Raw genomic sequence first — 13,747 nt, forward strand, 5'->3', positions numbered from 1 at the left:
ATCTTCTCTATGAAGTGATTCTAAAAAGAACAGAAACTTTGGAAAGCAGGGCTCTAGTTCACAATCAGACTTTTGAGTTAGTACTCAAGATTATTTTCATAGTCTTCCCAGAACATGAACTTGTGAAAACACAATAGGTCAAAAATAAATTCACACACACACTCACACTTATTAACATTAAACTTTTTGAAGGTAATCTGGTCTAGGTGGTGAGAGTTCCTCACACACACACTTTTGAGTGCCTAGCTCTAGTGGGTAAAGCATTTGACTGCTAACCAGGTGGGAAGTTGGTGGTTCAAATCCACCAGCTGCTCCAAGGAAGGAAGATGAGGCAATCTACTTTAGTAAGGATTTACAGCCTTGGAAACCCAATGGGGGTCTCTGTGAGTCTAAATCAACTTACCTGGCCGTGGGTTTGGTGATTTATTTTTCTTCTTTGTATAGCAAAAGCTACCAACCAGTTTTTCACATCAAGTGACTCTAGTGTGTTTTTTCCCCTCACCTACCTATCCTTCTTCTTCAGGAAAAAATACCTGATGAATGGATGTTAGGAAGTGTTTGTTTCTGGAGTTCAACTCAGAAGAAAATCAGATAGATTCTCAGTCTACTTCAAACTAAACTAGATGGCTAGATATAGTGCTCAGGAATGAAAGGTGAAAGGGGAAAAAAGAGGAAAGAGAGACTGAAATCAGTTTTAAGAACTTTATGTCCCTACATCTCAAGAGTGTACAGAGAGTGAATGTAATATTTTATGAGAAACCACATATTGCCTGTGGATCTTCACTTTCCACACACACACACACACACACAACACACACACACAAACACACACACACACACACACCCCTCTGAAGCTACAGGCACTGCTATTGGCAAATGCCTCCTTTCCAATCACCACAGGAAGAAGGGATCCCGAGAGCCCCAACGCCCCACAGATAAATGGGGTCTCTGGCATCCCTGGGCTGCAGCGAACTAGTTCGTGGACAGACAGCGTGGAAGGTGTTGCAAGGAAATCTCTTGCATGCTTTCTGGTGTTAAAAATGCAGCATCATCCTCTATGTTCCTTGTCTTCCGCCGAAAGGCAGAATTCGAGGGCTCAGGAAAGCTGGAGGGACAAAAGGGCTGTCTCTGGGAGCCCTGGCGCTCCCTCTCTCCACGCCCCACCTCCCTTCTTGGATTCTAATTGACCCTGCTCCAATGGGCCAGCAGCATCTTCACTCATTTCCTCTTGCATTCACTCAACCATGGAGGGAAGAGGGAAAACAAAACTCTAAAAATAACTGCCAACGAGTTAAAAAAGGAAAAGGTTAGCTGCCCCCCACCCCCACCCCGCGCCGCTGCTCCTGCCCTTTCCCTCTCTGCCCTCCCCTCCCCCCTCACGGGGCACATGTCTGCTTCTTACAACACCGAGGCACATGGTTCCAGTTAGGCACCGAACCCCTTCAGGACCGAGAGGAAAGGCACATCTGTGGGACGCTTCGCTCGGAACCACCTCCAGCGAGGGAAGCCGGGGGACTGCAGCAGCAAGATGAAGGGCTAGACCAAGAGAACGCTGCTCATGCGGTGAGAGGGGGCGCGGGCGGCATAGAGGGCGCGGGGAGGCCGGAGAAGGGGTGGGCCCCGCAGCGCCGGCCGCCTGCCCCCACGCGCGCTGTCAGTATTTGCCCGCCTTGCTGCAACTTGCTGCAGTGTTTGAAAGAGTAGTAGGAGCGCATGGAGGTGGGGCCGGGGAAAGACCAGGAGGAGTGATTGGGGGGTGAGCTCCGAGCGGGTGGGGAGGCCGTGGCGGCGGCGGCGGGGGCTAGGGGGGCTGGCCCAGAGCGGGTAGTATGGGGGAGACCGGGATAGCCCAGCGCTTACACATGTCACATGTGCTTTTTAAGACGGCCGGGAGCGCCTGCGAGCTGAATTTGGTGGAGGATGCTGCGGCAGGTGCTTCGCAGAGGGCTCCAGTCGTTCTGCCACAAGCTGGGCTTGTGCGTGAGCCGGCACCCGGTCTTTTTCCTCACCGTGCCCGCAGTCCTGACCATCACCTTCGGCCTCAGCGCGCTCAACCGCTTCCAGCCCGAGAGCGACCTGGAGCGCCTGGTCGCTCCCAGCCACAGCCTGGCCAAGATCGAGCGCAGCCTGGCCGGCAGCCTTTTCCCCCTGGACCAGTCCAAAAGCCAGCTCTATTCGGACTTGCACACCCCTGGGAGGTATGGCAGGGTGATTCTCCTCTCCCCACCCGGGGACAATATTTTGCTCCAGGCTGAGGGGATCCTGCAGACCCACCGAGCCGTGCTGGAAATGAAGGTGAACCACAAGGGCTATAATTATACTTTTTCCCATCTGTGTGTGTTGAGAAATCAGGATAAGAAATGCGTGCTGGATGATATTATTTCAGTGCTAGAGGATCTCAGGCAGGCTGCCGTCTCCAATAAGACAACAGCCAGGGTGCAAGTGAGGTATCCCAACACTAAATTAAAGGTATGCTCCTCCTGCATGCTTCTGCCAATTAAAGAGGCAGCACTTCATTTCTTGCCCTAAACAAGCAAAGAAAATGCAGAGGTCTCATCCTTCAGACTCAGAAGCTAATGCTTCTTTCATTTCTGGGAGGGAGGTGGGGAAGATGGGCAACTGAGTGGAGAAAACAGGCAATGAATGGTACAACTAGATACTAAGAATTTCAAAGCTAAACAAAACAAACACCAAAAAAATGAAGGAAAAAAAAAAGTTATTTCTGAGACCCTGCAATTACATCTTTGTTCAGGGTTAATAAATCAGTGAATGGAAGGGGGTGGGGGAATCCTGAACAATTTGGGGGATTTCTTTTCATTATGGGGCTCTATGTATTTCTTATTACTGATTACACATCCACCTGGTGCCATATCCACCTATTTACATCTTCAGCCTGGCTTGATTTTGATATATAGGGCATTTGTGTTTCTGTGTCTTGTATGTGTATGTGTGTGTGTGTGTGCATGTGTGTGTGTGAGCCTTCAAGCAGTGAGTTATGAATGTAGTAGGGATTCTAGGAATTAAGTGTCTATGTGTTTGCATAGCAAAAGAAGCAGGACATTTCTATATGTAAAAATAGTGATGTGCACCTAACTGATGTACTAGTTTACAGAGTCTGTTATTTTCCTTTTCCATTGAAGAAACCAGACTAAAATAGGATTATCATAACAGCTCAAAACCAAAAGAAAAGGGGGGAAAATCAACAGTCAGCAAAAATAACAAAGAATAATTTGTTCAGCATTAAATATATTGTGCTGTTTAGGCTCTGAATCCAAATTCTGTAACTCCAATGAGATTTCTAAACTCATTCCACACTATTAGGATCGAGCTGCTGCAGGCGATGAGGCATGCAGTCTCCAGGTGACTGAAGTTTCAGGGACAAATGTGACTTCCAAGAGAGTCACTGCACCATTTGTATGCTCAACCCTAAGCACACTCAGAAACTGTGCAACTAAGAACTCTCAACACAGGTGTTTCCCCAGAAGGATTTTTTCTTCCTTTTAATGTGCATGGGAGGGTGGGGAGCTTCCATAGAGAAAATGGAAAAAGGAATCTCAGTTTCAATAAATAGCTGACCTAATATAAGAAACCACTAACATTTCTATTTATTTATTTGATATAGTCAACATTTATGCACAACTGAAAAATAATGTCCTCAGGATTTTTGAGAGAAAAAGCCTGTTTTGGGTTTTTTTCCTCCTCTGAATTGAAAGATTTTTAGAAACTAGAGATTCCCCAAGAAACCTTATACCCTGCCTCCTCTTAAATGTTGTCTGTGTTTGAATGGATCCAGAGGCTGACAAGGGTTTTCAGATTTACAAATCTCAATAGCCCCTTGAGGTCTAATGAAACTAGACAGATGATTCATCAGCTTTAAATCTAGGTAAGGGCTTGCCTGCTTCACACTTATTGAAGGGAGGATGATGGATAAGAGTGGTTGGGGCTGGAATGCTTTTTGTTTGCTGAATCCTTTGCCATCAGCATTACTGCTTGCTAAATAAAATGTTGCAGTGGATAGGTGATCTTCCTAGCCTACAATCTTTTAATTAGTTCTTTCCTACGCTAAACATCGGATAAAAAGAAAAACTTTAAACTGTGTCATATTTAAACTTCAGGGTTTTTTTTTTCTTCTTTATTAAGTTAAGTTTGCATGTTATTAGTATGCGTTATTAGTTGGGTCCCATATTTCCTTCATTCAGCAATACTCTTCAGGTTTAAGAGCTTTGTCCAGGCAATGACTATGGACATTTTGCTTATCTGGCAATATCATTATGACATTTATAATACAAATGTCCTGAGGTATTTGATTCAATTATTTAATAACCATTGGTTGTGGTTCTATAATTTATAAAGTCCTCTTCTAGGCACTAGAGACAAAGTTTTGGGCAAGACTGTCAGATAAAATTCCTACTATCAGGGAGCTTATAAGTATTAGATGTCAGTGTCTTCTCCCAGAGGTACAGATCAGAGACTCTGCACTCTTTGGATATTCCATTGAGTCAACACCATGCTAGGCCCATAATAGATGGTCTTTCTAAACTTACTGAGTTACTGATTAATTGATCTACATCTAGGTTAGTGGATAAGCACAAAAGAATACAGTACCTGATTATATATGTCAATGTAGTAGTAGTAGTAGTAGAATTAAATGGTAAAATTCCTTGTTCTGCTATGTTCTAATATCAATGTCTCCTCAAACGTGTTGGCTTGACCCTCTCTGTCTGGCATCAGTGAGGGTCCTTAGGCTGTGCTTGGTAAATAAACCCCCAGAAAATCTTTCAAGAGCAATATGTCCTCTCAAGCATCCATATGTAATCTCACACATGCTCATATAGCATAAAACTCAATTTCAGGAGAAGATGGAAACCTAGAAACCTGCTGAAAGGTCTCAAGGAGTTAAGAATTCCCTGATACAGAGAAGAGTTGATGGATTTTCATTTTGATTAAGTATTATGTAGAAATGATTTGAATTCATGTGTGGTAGTGGTTCTCAAAGTGTGGTTCTTGTGATGCTGTTGAATGCCAAAGTTTGAGAATTCTTATGTGTGGTATTCATTGGAAAATTTCCAATACTTGTTTTACTCTCTAATTTTATTTTCCTCTGTTAATGTTGGGTCACTACTTCACCCAACTCTGGCCAATACGGAAAATATTAGTGCTGGAAGGTGCCACTGGTGGGCAGGGAATCCACTGAAGAAAAATGCAGTATAAGTAGTAGTTACTGAATAATATGAATAGAAATTGATAATCACTTGACATGGAAGAAGCAATAGGTCAGTGCTTGGAGATAACCTGAAGTTGTATAAATCCTGATTGATAGAGAGAAGTGATCAGAAACCTTAGTTTTTACAATCAAGAGGGCATCTTCCAAATATCATTAAGACACCCAAGCAGTCCTGAACACAGAAACGTTTAGAACTTCTGATAAACATGATTATCTTGACAAGGTGGGTCAGACAAGCAGGAACTCAGAAATTTCTCTTGCATGGAATTCCAAACCAAGGCTCAGATCAAGCTAGTATGAAAAAAAGCAGCTGTCAGCTTAGAATACCACAGAAAAAATGAATATACATGTTTTCAAATGCTGTGTCAAAACAGTCCCCAAGCCTGAAATTCCTGTGCTTACACCTATGTAACACAAACTCTACAATTTTGTCTTCCATTATAATCTTTATATTATTTTATTACAGATTAGGCATAAAGGTCATGTCTTTTACTCCATCTATACTATTTGCTTTTCCCACCTGAACATTATCCAATGCTGAGTAAACAGTGTATTTACAACAAACACCTGTTGATTAGTTTATTGATTGACTTGGACATTTATACTGCAGTATCAAAAAAAACTATCATTATTTTTGGAATTTCTGTAATATGCTTTTATTTTAAAGGCATCTTTTATATTATCCAGATTTTTGTAAAGTGTTTTTGAACCTAATAAATTGTGAATCATTTTTTCACCTATTTATATATGTATATATCTATACATACATATCTGCTTCCGTAGTGATACTGCCTCGGAAACCCAAGGAGGGGTCGCTATGAGTCGGACCGACTTGACAGCATATAACAACAACAACACATACATACATATGTATAAGAGCTCTGGTGATGTAGTGCCTAAAGCATTTGACTGCTATCCAGAAGGCTGGTGGTTCAAACCCACCAGCCACTCCTCAGAAGGAAGGTTGGGCAATCTGCTTCCATAGTGATACCTCCTCAGAAACCTAAGAAGGGGTCGTTATGAGTTGGATCCGACTCCATGGCAGTGGTTGCATTTTATATATATATATATATATATATATATATATATATATATATATATATAGTTGTTGTGTTGTGCCATCAAGTTGGACCCAGCTCATAGCGACCCCTCCTTGTATTTCTGAGGTGGATCACTACATAAGTAGATTGCCCAACCTTCCTTCCGAGGACTGGCTGGTAGGTTTGAACTGCCAGACTTCTGGTTAGCAGTCAAGTGCCTTAGGCACTATGCTACCAGAACCTATATATATATATGATAAACTATTACAATGTGGCCAGATTGAAGTTCTCAAAGGCCTAAAGCAAAGACTGTTCTCGACTCCAAGTAATGTTTTAATTATATTTTAAGGAACTCAAGTAGTTACAGATAAAATTACCCTGCTTCTTAAGTAGGTCATCAGAGAGCTCTGGTGGTGTAGTGGTTAAGGCATTTGGCTGCCAATCTAAAGGTCAGTGGTTCAAACTCACTAGCTGCTCCATGAAAGAAAGATGAATTGGTCTGCTTCACTAAAGATTTACAGCCTTGGAAACCCAATTGGCGGGGGGCGCGGGGGGGCTCCCTATGGCTCGGCATCAACTCAATGGCAGTGAGTTTGATTTGGTTTGGTGGGTAAGCCATCATGATCTTACTTTGGTAGCATAGTGGTTAAAGCATTCATCTGCTAACTAAAAGGTCAGTGATTTGAACATATGAGAGAAAGATGAGGCAGTCTGCTTCCATAAAGATTTACAGCCTTGGAAACCCTATGGGGCAGTTCTACTTTATCCTAAAAGGTTACTTTGAGTTGGAATCAACTTGATGGCAGTGGGTTAGGTTCTAAGGTAACAATGTCCATATGTCCCCAATTCTTTATTTTGTGACATAGAAGGCATAGGTAAAGAAGCAGCATCAAATGTCCTTGAAGACAGGTTTGATTGCAACTCTACATCCCAACATGTTAGCAATCAGTGAAGAACGAATGACAAATTTACTTCCCTGCAGCCAGGCTTTCTAGTTATTTTACATTAATAACCACACCTCTGAAAAGATGTTTAAGTGAAGAGAGTATGTATTTAAAATACCACATTTTAGAAGGGGAGCATGCTTGCCTTTCTTAACAACAGATAGTGTTTATTTAGGTGCATTTGTATAATCTCAGGCACGGAAGATGTTGCCATTAATTACTTGTTTCCAATCTCACTGGAAGGACAATTTAAGTCTCCATGGAAAGTTAGGCCAAAATTATTAGGATTTCTGAGAAAAATTCTTCTATAGACTTCTTTCTCTAATTCATTCTAAAACTTCTTAAGACATACATGTCAAGATCTTCTCTAACATTTTGATTTAAGATTACATTTATTATTCTATCTCTTAATAGAGGAAAAATTGCTACCATATTGAATATTCAGCTTGTCTTAACTGATGGATCTCACTTAACTTTTACAAGTTTATGAGTCATGGGGATATTTTTATTCCCATCTTATAGGTAAAGAAACTGAAGAGTAGAAGATTAAGTGACTACCAGGAGGTCCAGACATAGTAAGTGGTGGAGCTGGGATTTAAATCTCTATCTGTCTGGTATCAACATGATTCTATATTAGGTCTTACCACATCCAGTCCATATTAAAAGATCACAGCCTGATCTTTCATACTAGTCCCCTATTCACTCAGAATGACCAGCCCATAAGAAGGCAACATGGTGTGAACCTATCTGTTTGGTCACACTCCTACTGTCTACATGCTGTGGAACGTCTCAAAAGAGTTTACCAAATTCCTCATTTCAAAATGATTTCACTTTTAATATCAACATCAACTCAGATCAAACTAGAGACTCCAGGATCAACTGGAAGTGGAAATCTGTAATGTAGCTCAAGATTTTAAATAAGGAGCTTGTGTGCCAAACAAAGTTGAGTATTTCTGTTTCAAGTTGATGTCAAAATAAAATAATTTATGGGATAATACAATATGGAGTAGACTAAGAAATATTCAGGAGTCCTAGGTCCTAACCCCATTTCTTCAAAGACCAGTTGTGTGATGTTGAACAGGTCTCATCACTAAACTGGGCATCAGCTTCTTCATCTGTGAAGTGGCAGGGTCAAGCCAGGGAACCACCAAGATTCTTGTCAGTAGATGAAGATCTCTCATTCTTATGCAACATTCTTCCACATAGTCATAAGAACCATAGTGAGTTTGGGAGTATATTCTAGAATTTTATTTATCTAGAGGAAACACATGTGTTGATTAAATATGAATTATGCTGATTAATGACATTTATCATAGTTTCCTAACTAAATTACTGTATGTGTATATATATTCTGACTACCATATCTGAATAAGTTCACTCATTTAACAAAATATTTTGAGTACCCAGTGGGCTAAATTAAAGACTTGCTGACATATGATATACATCCTATACTCTTAGGCTTCACCCAAGAACTACTTTAAGCCAACTTAAATAATTTTTATAAGTATTTATTATACTTCTTTCCATTTCTGGAACTTCAGGCCTAAGGGAGGGTTAAAAATAACTAAAAAAAAAAAAAAAAAAAGTTGCACTGAGACAATTCCAACACATGGCAACCTCATGCTTGTCAGAGTAGAACCCAAGGATGGTTCGCTATGAGTTGGAATTGACTCAACAGCAGTGAGTTTTTTTTTTTTTTTTTTTTTTTTTTTTGGGAGGTTTAAAAATAAAAAAAAAAAAAAAAAAAAACCAGAAATGATTCGCTATATTCTTCCCATTTACTTATCCTTGTCTGATCTGATGATTCTTGGTTCAGTGGACCAAGGCTATCAGAGCTTGAGGTGGGATGAGGAAGTGAAAAAAAAAAAAAGATGAATACAACATGAAGCAAGTAAAGTAGGTGTCTGAAGCCACCCCCCAAGAAAACTGTTTTGCCTTTTTTGCCACCATACACACTAATTAGCACAGTGTTTCTTTTCTTTTTTGAAAGCTTTTCTACTTTACACATTTTTATAACTGAAATAGTCTTATATTGTATGTTTCAAAAGCTACTTTGTTTAGAGAGTATTTTGCATTTTAACTGATTAACTATTACACTATAATTGAGTCATGTGTCCATTTTAGAGTCAATCAGCCTATCTCGGACCTGTGCCAGGGACATCCAGTTATTTTCACACATAGTCAACACAAACATATTTTTAAAGAAGAAATCTAGAAATTCTGACCTTCCAGATTTGCCCCAGACAGCCCTAAACTGGACAGCCAGTCTATTTCTTCCTTAACTTCGTCACAAAAATACCCCAGGCCTCCTCTCCAAGGTGGAACCATAAGAGTTACTCATTCCCCTGCTTTGTTTCTGGCAGTGTGCTGGTGGAGAAGGTTGCGTTCCTAATAGCCCTGGCATGCAGAGATATTTAGACAGTGTTTTTGACTTAACTCAGACTCGTGCCAAGTTACACTGTAAGCCACAAAATTAATTTCATTTTGTTTTCTAAGAACTTGCTTCTCAAAGTGTTGTGTGTGGACCAGCAGCATCAGCAGTATCTGGGAGTTTGTTAGAAATTCAAGATCCTGATGCCCCACCGTGGGAATCTGCATTTTGTCAGGTTCCCTCTAAATGTGTTTTAAAAGCTCGTGTGTAGGATTCAATGTCATATTCTTCATCCGTGACTTGAGTTTGAAGTACTGTGTTGATTCAGACAAAAAACACTGTAAGAAAATACAATAATTGAACTCCTTGCCTTCTCATTTAGGCATGTGATGGAGACATTGGAAAAATGCCTGGAGAATCATCAGGCCACTGTTCCACATTGAAAACCTCTTATCCTTCTCATCTGTATTTGGGCTTATCACGTGGTTAAACTTATACTGATTACCGTCATTCAATACTTTCTAAAAATGTTGACATTAAATCTAACCATGTCTTTGAGAAAAAAAATCAGCAACGTTTCCCTCAAACCTCCTTGCAGTTATTTCACAATAGTAGCAATATTCAGCCCTAGTTAGACCCAATTATGCTAATATTATGAGAGAACACAAGGTATAGCAACCATACATAGGAGCAAGAGTATTTATGGAAAATGAAACAAATTTACAGTGCAGTGTATTTTCAAAGTGGCTCTGCAATCCATGCTTCACTTAGACAGGATTATTATGGCAGAGATGCTCACTGAAATCAAGGTTCTTTCTCTGTTATTCAGGCAGATTCAGGACTTCTGAAAGGGGCGTGATGAGCAGTACTCCAAATGAATGGACTCTGTTTAGCTACAGGATCTGTGTTGGAATAGCCAGTGTTTCCTCTCCAGAGCTACCCTGCCAAAATGGAGAGGTCTCACCTGGGCAACTCTAATTTTTCTCTGCTGTCTTAAAGATTTGAAGACAGAGAACAAGCTGAGTTCTGGAAAGCCAGGAATGTGTGTAGCATGTTCTTACAGCTTTGTAAGGTCCTGCAGGCAGCTCCTAGTGGTCATGCTGGATGGGGGTTTGACTGGATCTATAACATGCCACCTTGAGGTTTGCTTGTCCCTTTGGACACTCAGGTCTGTTCTCTCACCTCATCCAAACCGAACTGACTGCCATTGAGTCAGTTCCAACTCATAGCAACCCTCATTGTGTTTCCAAGGCTATAAGCCTTTATGGAAACAGATTGCCTCATCTTCAGTGGAGGAGCTGGTGTGTTCGAACTTCTGACCTTTTAGTTAGCAACCAAATGCCTTAACCACTACACCATCAGAGCTCCTCACCAGGTAACTTAATTATCTGAAGGGAGAGAATGTTCAATTCTTGTTTTCACTGCAGGTCATATTGATGGGGATAAGATATACATTTAACTCAAAAGCCATTCATGTATGCATTCATTTAGGTAATTATTAGAAGTGCCTACTATTATTTGATAGGAGCTCTGGTAGTGTAGTGCCTAAGTATCTTCATGATTGGTATGTATGACTGCTAACCAGAAGGCTGGCATTTCATACCCACCAGCCACTCCTCAGAAGGAAGATGGGGCAATCTACTTCCATAGTGATACTGCCTCAGAAACCCAAGGAGGGGTCACTATGAGTCGGGTCCAACTCAACGGCACATAACAACAACAACAAACTATTATGTGATAGGCACTATTGTTGGCACTAGAGATTCACTAAGGAGCAAAGCAGATGTAGTGTTTGCCCTCCAATAGTTTGAGTCTAGTAAAATAGATGAAAATCACACTGATAAATTAATGATTGCAGATGGTGATGGGTTAAAATACACAGTGCTGTATTTTAATACAGAGTACCAACACTTGGAGTGTTAGAAACAGCTTTGCTAAGGAAATGACTATGAGCTGAGATCAGAAGCTGAGAAGCAAGGACAGGCTGGATGGGTAAAAGGACATTCCAGATAGAAGCAAGATATGATGGGGAGGACATGGTCTGTTCCATGCAGTGAAAGGAATCCACTGTGGTAGAAGGTTAAAGAGTGAGGATGCTAAGAATTTTTTGAGAATCAGTGTAATGTAATTTAGACCATAGACTATTGAGCCAGATTGACTGGGTTTACAGCTTGATTGTGCCCCGGTTGGTGCTATGACTTTGGGCAGATATTTTAACCTCTTTGTAACTAAAAACCAAACCAAACCAAATTCACTGCCCTGAGTTGCTTCTGACACAGAGTGACCCCCTTTGGGTTTCCAAGGTGGTAAGTCTGTACGGAAGTAGATTGCTCCATTTTCCTTCCATTTGTAACTCAGTTCTTTTATAATAACTCCTACCTCATGGCATTAAGTGGATTAAATGAAATCATAATACCTAAAGCACTGCTTCTCAAACTTTAGTAACCAATTGAGTATCTTGTAAATGCAAATTTTGATTAAGTGGGTCTGGGGTAGGTTGATATTCTACATTTCTAACAAGCCTAGGTGATGCTGATGGTACTGTTCCATGAGCCATAACTTGAGTAGGTGGGGTAACAAAGTATGTATAACAGTGCCTGGTGCATTGTAAAGTCTTAACATCTGCTAGCTGGTCAACTCCTTGAGCAGTAATATTCTGATGTTAACCAGAAGACTTATGTTGTTGTTGTTAGAGACCATGGAGTTAGTTCTGTATATCGTAACCTGATGTAAACCAGAATGAAACACTGCCCAGTCCTGCACCATTCTCACAATCTTTGCTATGTTTGAGCCCATTGTTACAGCCACTGTGTCAGTCCATGTCTTGGAGAAAGACTTATGCAATTGGTTAAATGATATCCTTGTGAATTCACAATTAGATGAAAAATTTTTTCTTGTAATCCTCACAGCTGAATCTTTTTTTTCTTTTTTTTTTTTTTTTTTGCATAATGGTTATTTTTGTTAGTTGCTGTCAAGTTGACTCTGACTCCTGGTGACCCTATGTATAACAGAAAGAAACATTGCCCAATCCAGACCAATCTTCATGATTGGTATGTTTGAGTTTATTGTTGCAGCTATGTCTCAGTCCTTCTCATTTAAATGCATAATGATGAATGGTGATCCCTTTGCATTTTGCACTAAAGAGCTTGAGCTGCCTCCAAGGTCATCATTCTGAATGTGAACTCTCTTTGCTAAGGACAGTAAAGAGATAAAGAGACGTTGGTCTTAGTGTGCACTGGATCTGAAAGAATCTTGGACATTTTATTTATTTATTTTTTTAATGATAATCTTCAATAGCACTAGCTTTAACTGCGTTCACCCTTCTCTTTCTGCGATGTTCTGGTTCTCCTACTTCCCTGATGATTCTCTACCCTTTACTGGCTTACTCCACTTTCTCTTGCCATTTTTGTAATTATTCCCTTAAGACAGCATTTTTTTTATTGTCTATTCTGGTTGCATAGTGGATAAGGCATTTGGCTGCTAATCAGAAGGTCAGTGGTTCAAACCCACCAGACACTCCGTGGAAAAGACAGATCTACTTTAATAGATATTTACAGCCTCAGAAACACAGAAACATGGACTGACACAGTGGCTGAGTCAGAATGGACTCGATGGCAGTGAATTTGGTTTTGGTTTATTCTCTCAATATCCTCAAGACAAAGATCTGTTGTTACCTTCTATGTCTCTAGCTCTTGTAGGCCTTATAGGCCCATAATCTCAGGCACCTATGATTCTTCCCCTTGTTCCACTCAGCCAAGACCTATACACTCACCCATTGCCATCAAGTAAGTTCTGACTCATAATAACCCTATAGGACAGACTATAACTTCCCCTTTGGGCTTCCAAGGCTGTAAATCTTTACAGAAGCATACCAAAAAACCAAACCAAACTCACTGCCGTAGAGTCAGATATGACACATAGCAACCCCTCCTTCAGTTTCCAAGGTGGTATCACTTCCTTCCTTCTGAGGAGTGGCTGGTGGGTTTGAGCCACCAGCCTTCTGGTTAGCAGTCAAATGCCTTAGTCACTATACTACCAGAGCTCTTTACAGAAGTATATTGACTCATTTTTCTCCAGCAGAGAGGCTGGTGGGTTTAAACCTTGAACCTTTTGGTTAGCAACTGAATGTTTTAATCACTGCACCACCAAAGCTCCTAGACCTACACAC

The 13,747-nt window shown here is 40.7% G+C and overlaps 1 protein-coding gene across 1 annotated transcript in view; it reads left to right on the forward strand.

Annotated features, from left to right (window-relative positions):
• Window positions 1-1,869: 1,869 nt before the first annotated feature.
• The window catches only part of LOC103193064 (patched domain-containing protein 4), a 306,338-nt gene continuing 294,460 nt past the window's right edge, over window positions 1,870-13,747 (forward strand). Inside the window, 1 exon segment of the mRNA XM_042780321.1 lies at window positions 1,870-2,469. Within this exon segment, the coding sequence (XP_042636255.1) occupies window positions 1,870-2,469 (600 nt within the window).

Source organism: Orycteropus afer, unplaced genomic scaffold, assembly GCF_000298275.1.
Source record: "Orycteropus afer afer isolate SDZICR_OR568_19922 unplaced genomic scaffold, OryAfe1.0 scaffold00034, whole genome shotgun sequence".
Taxonomy (NCBI): domain Eukaryota; kingdom Metazoa; phylum Chordata; class Mammalia; order Tubulidentata; family Orycteropodidae; genus Orycteropus; species Orycteropus afer.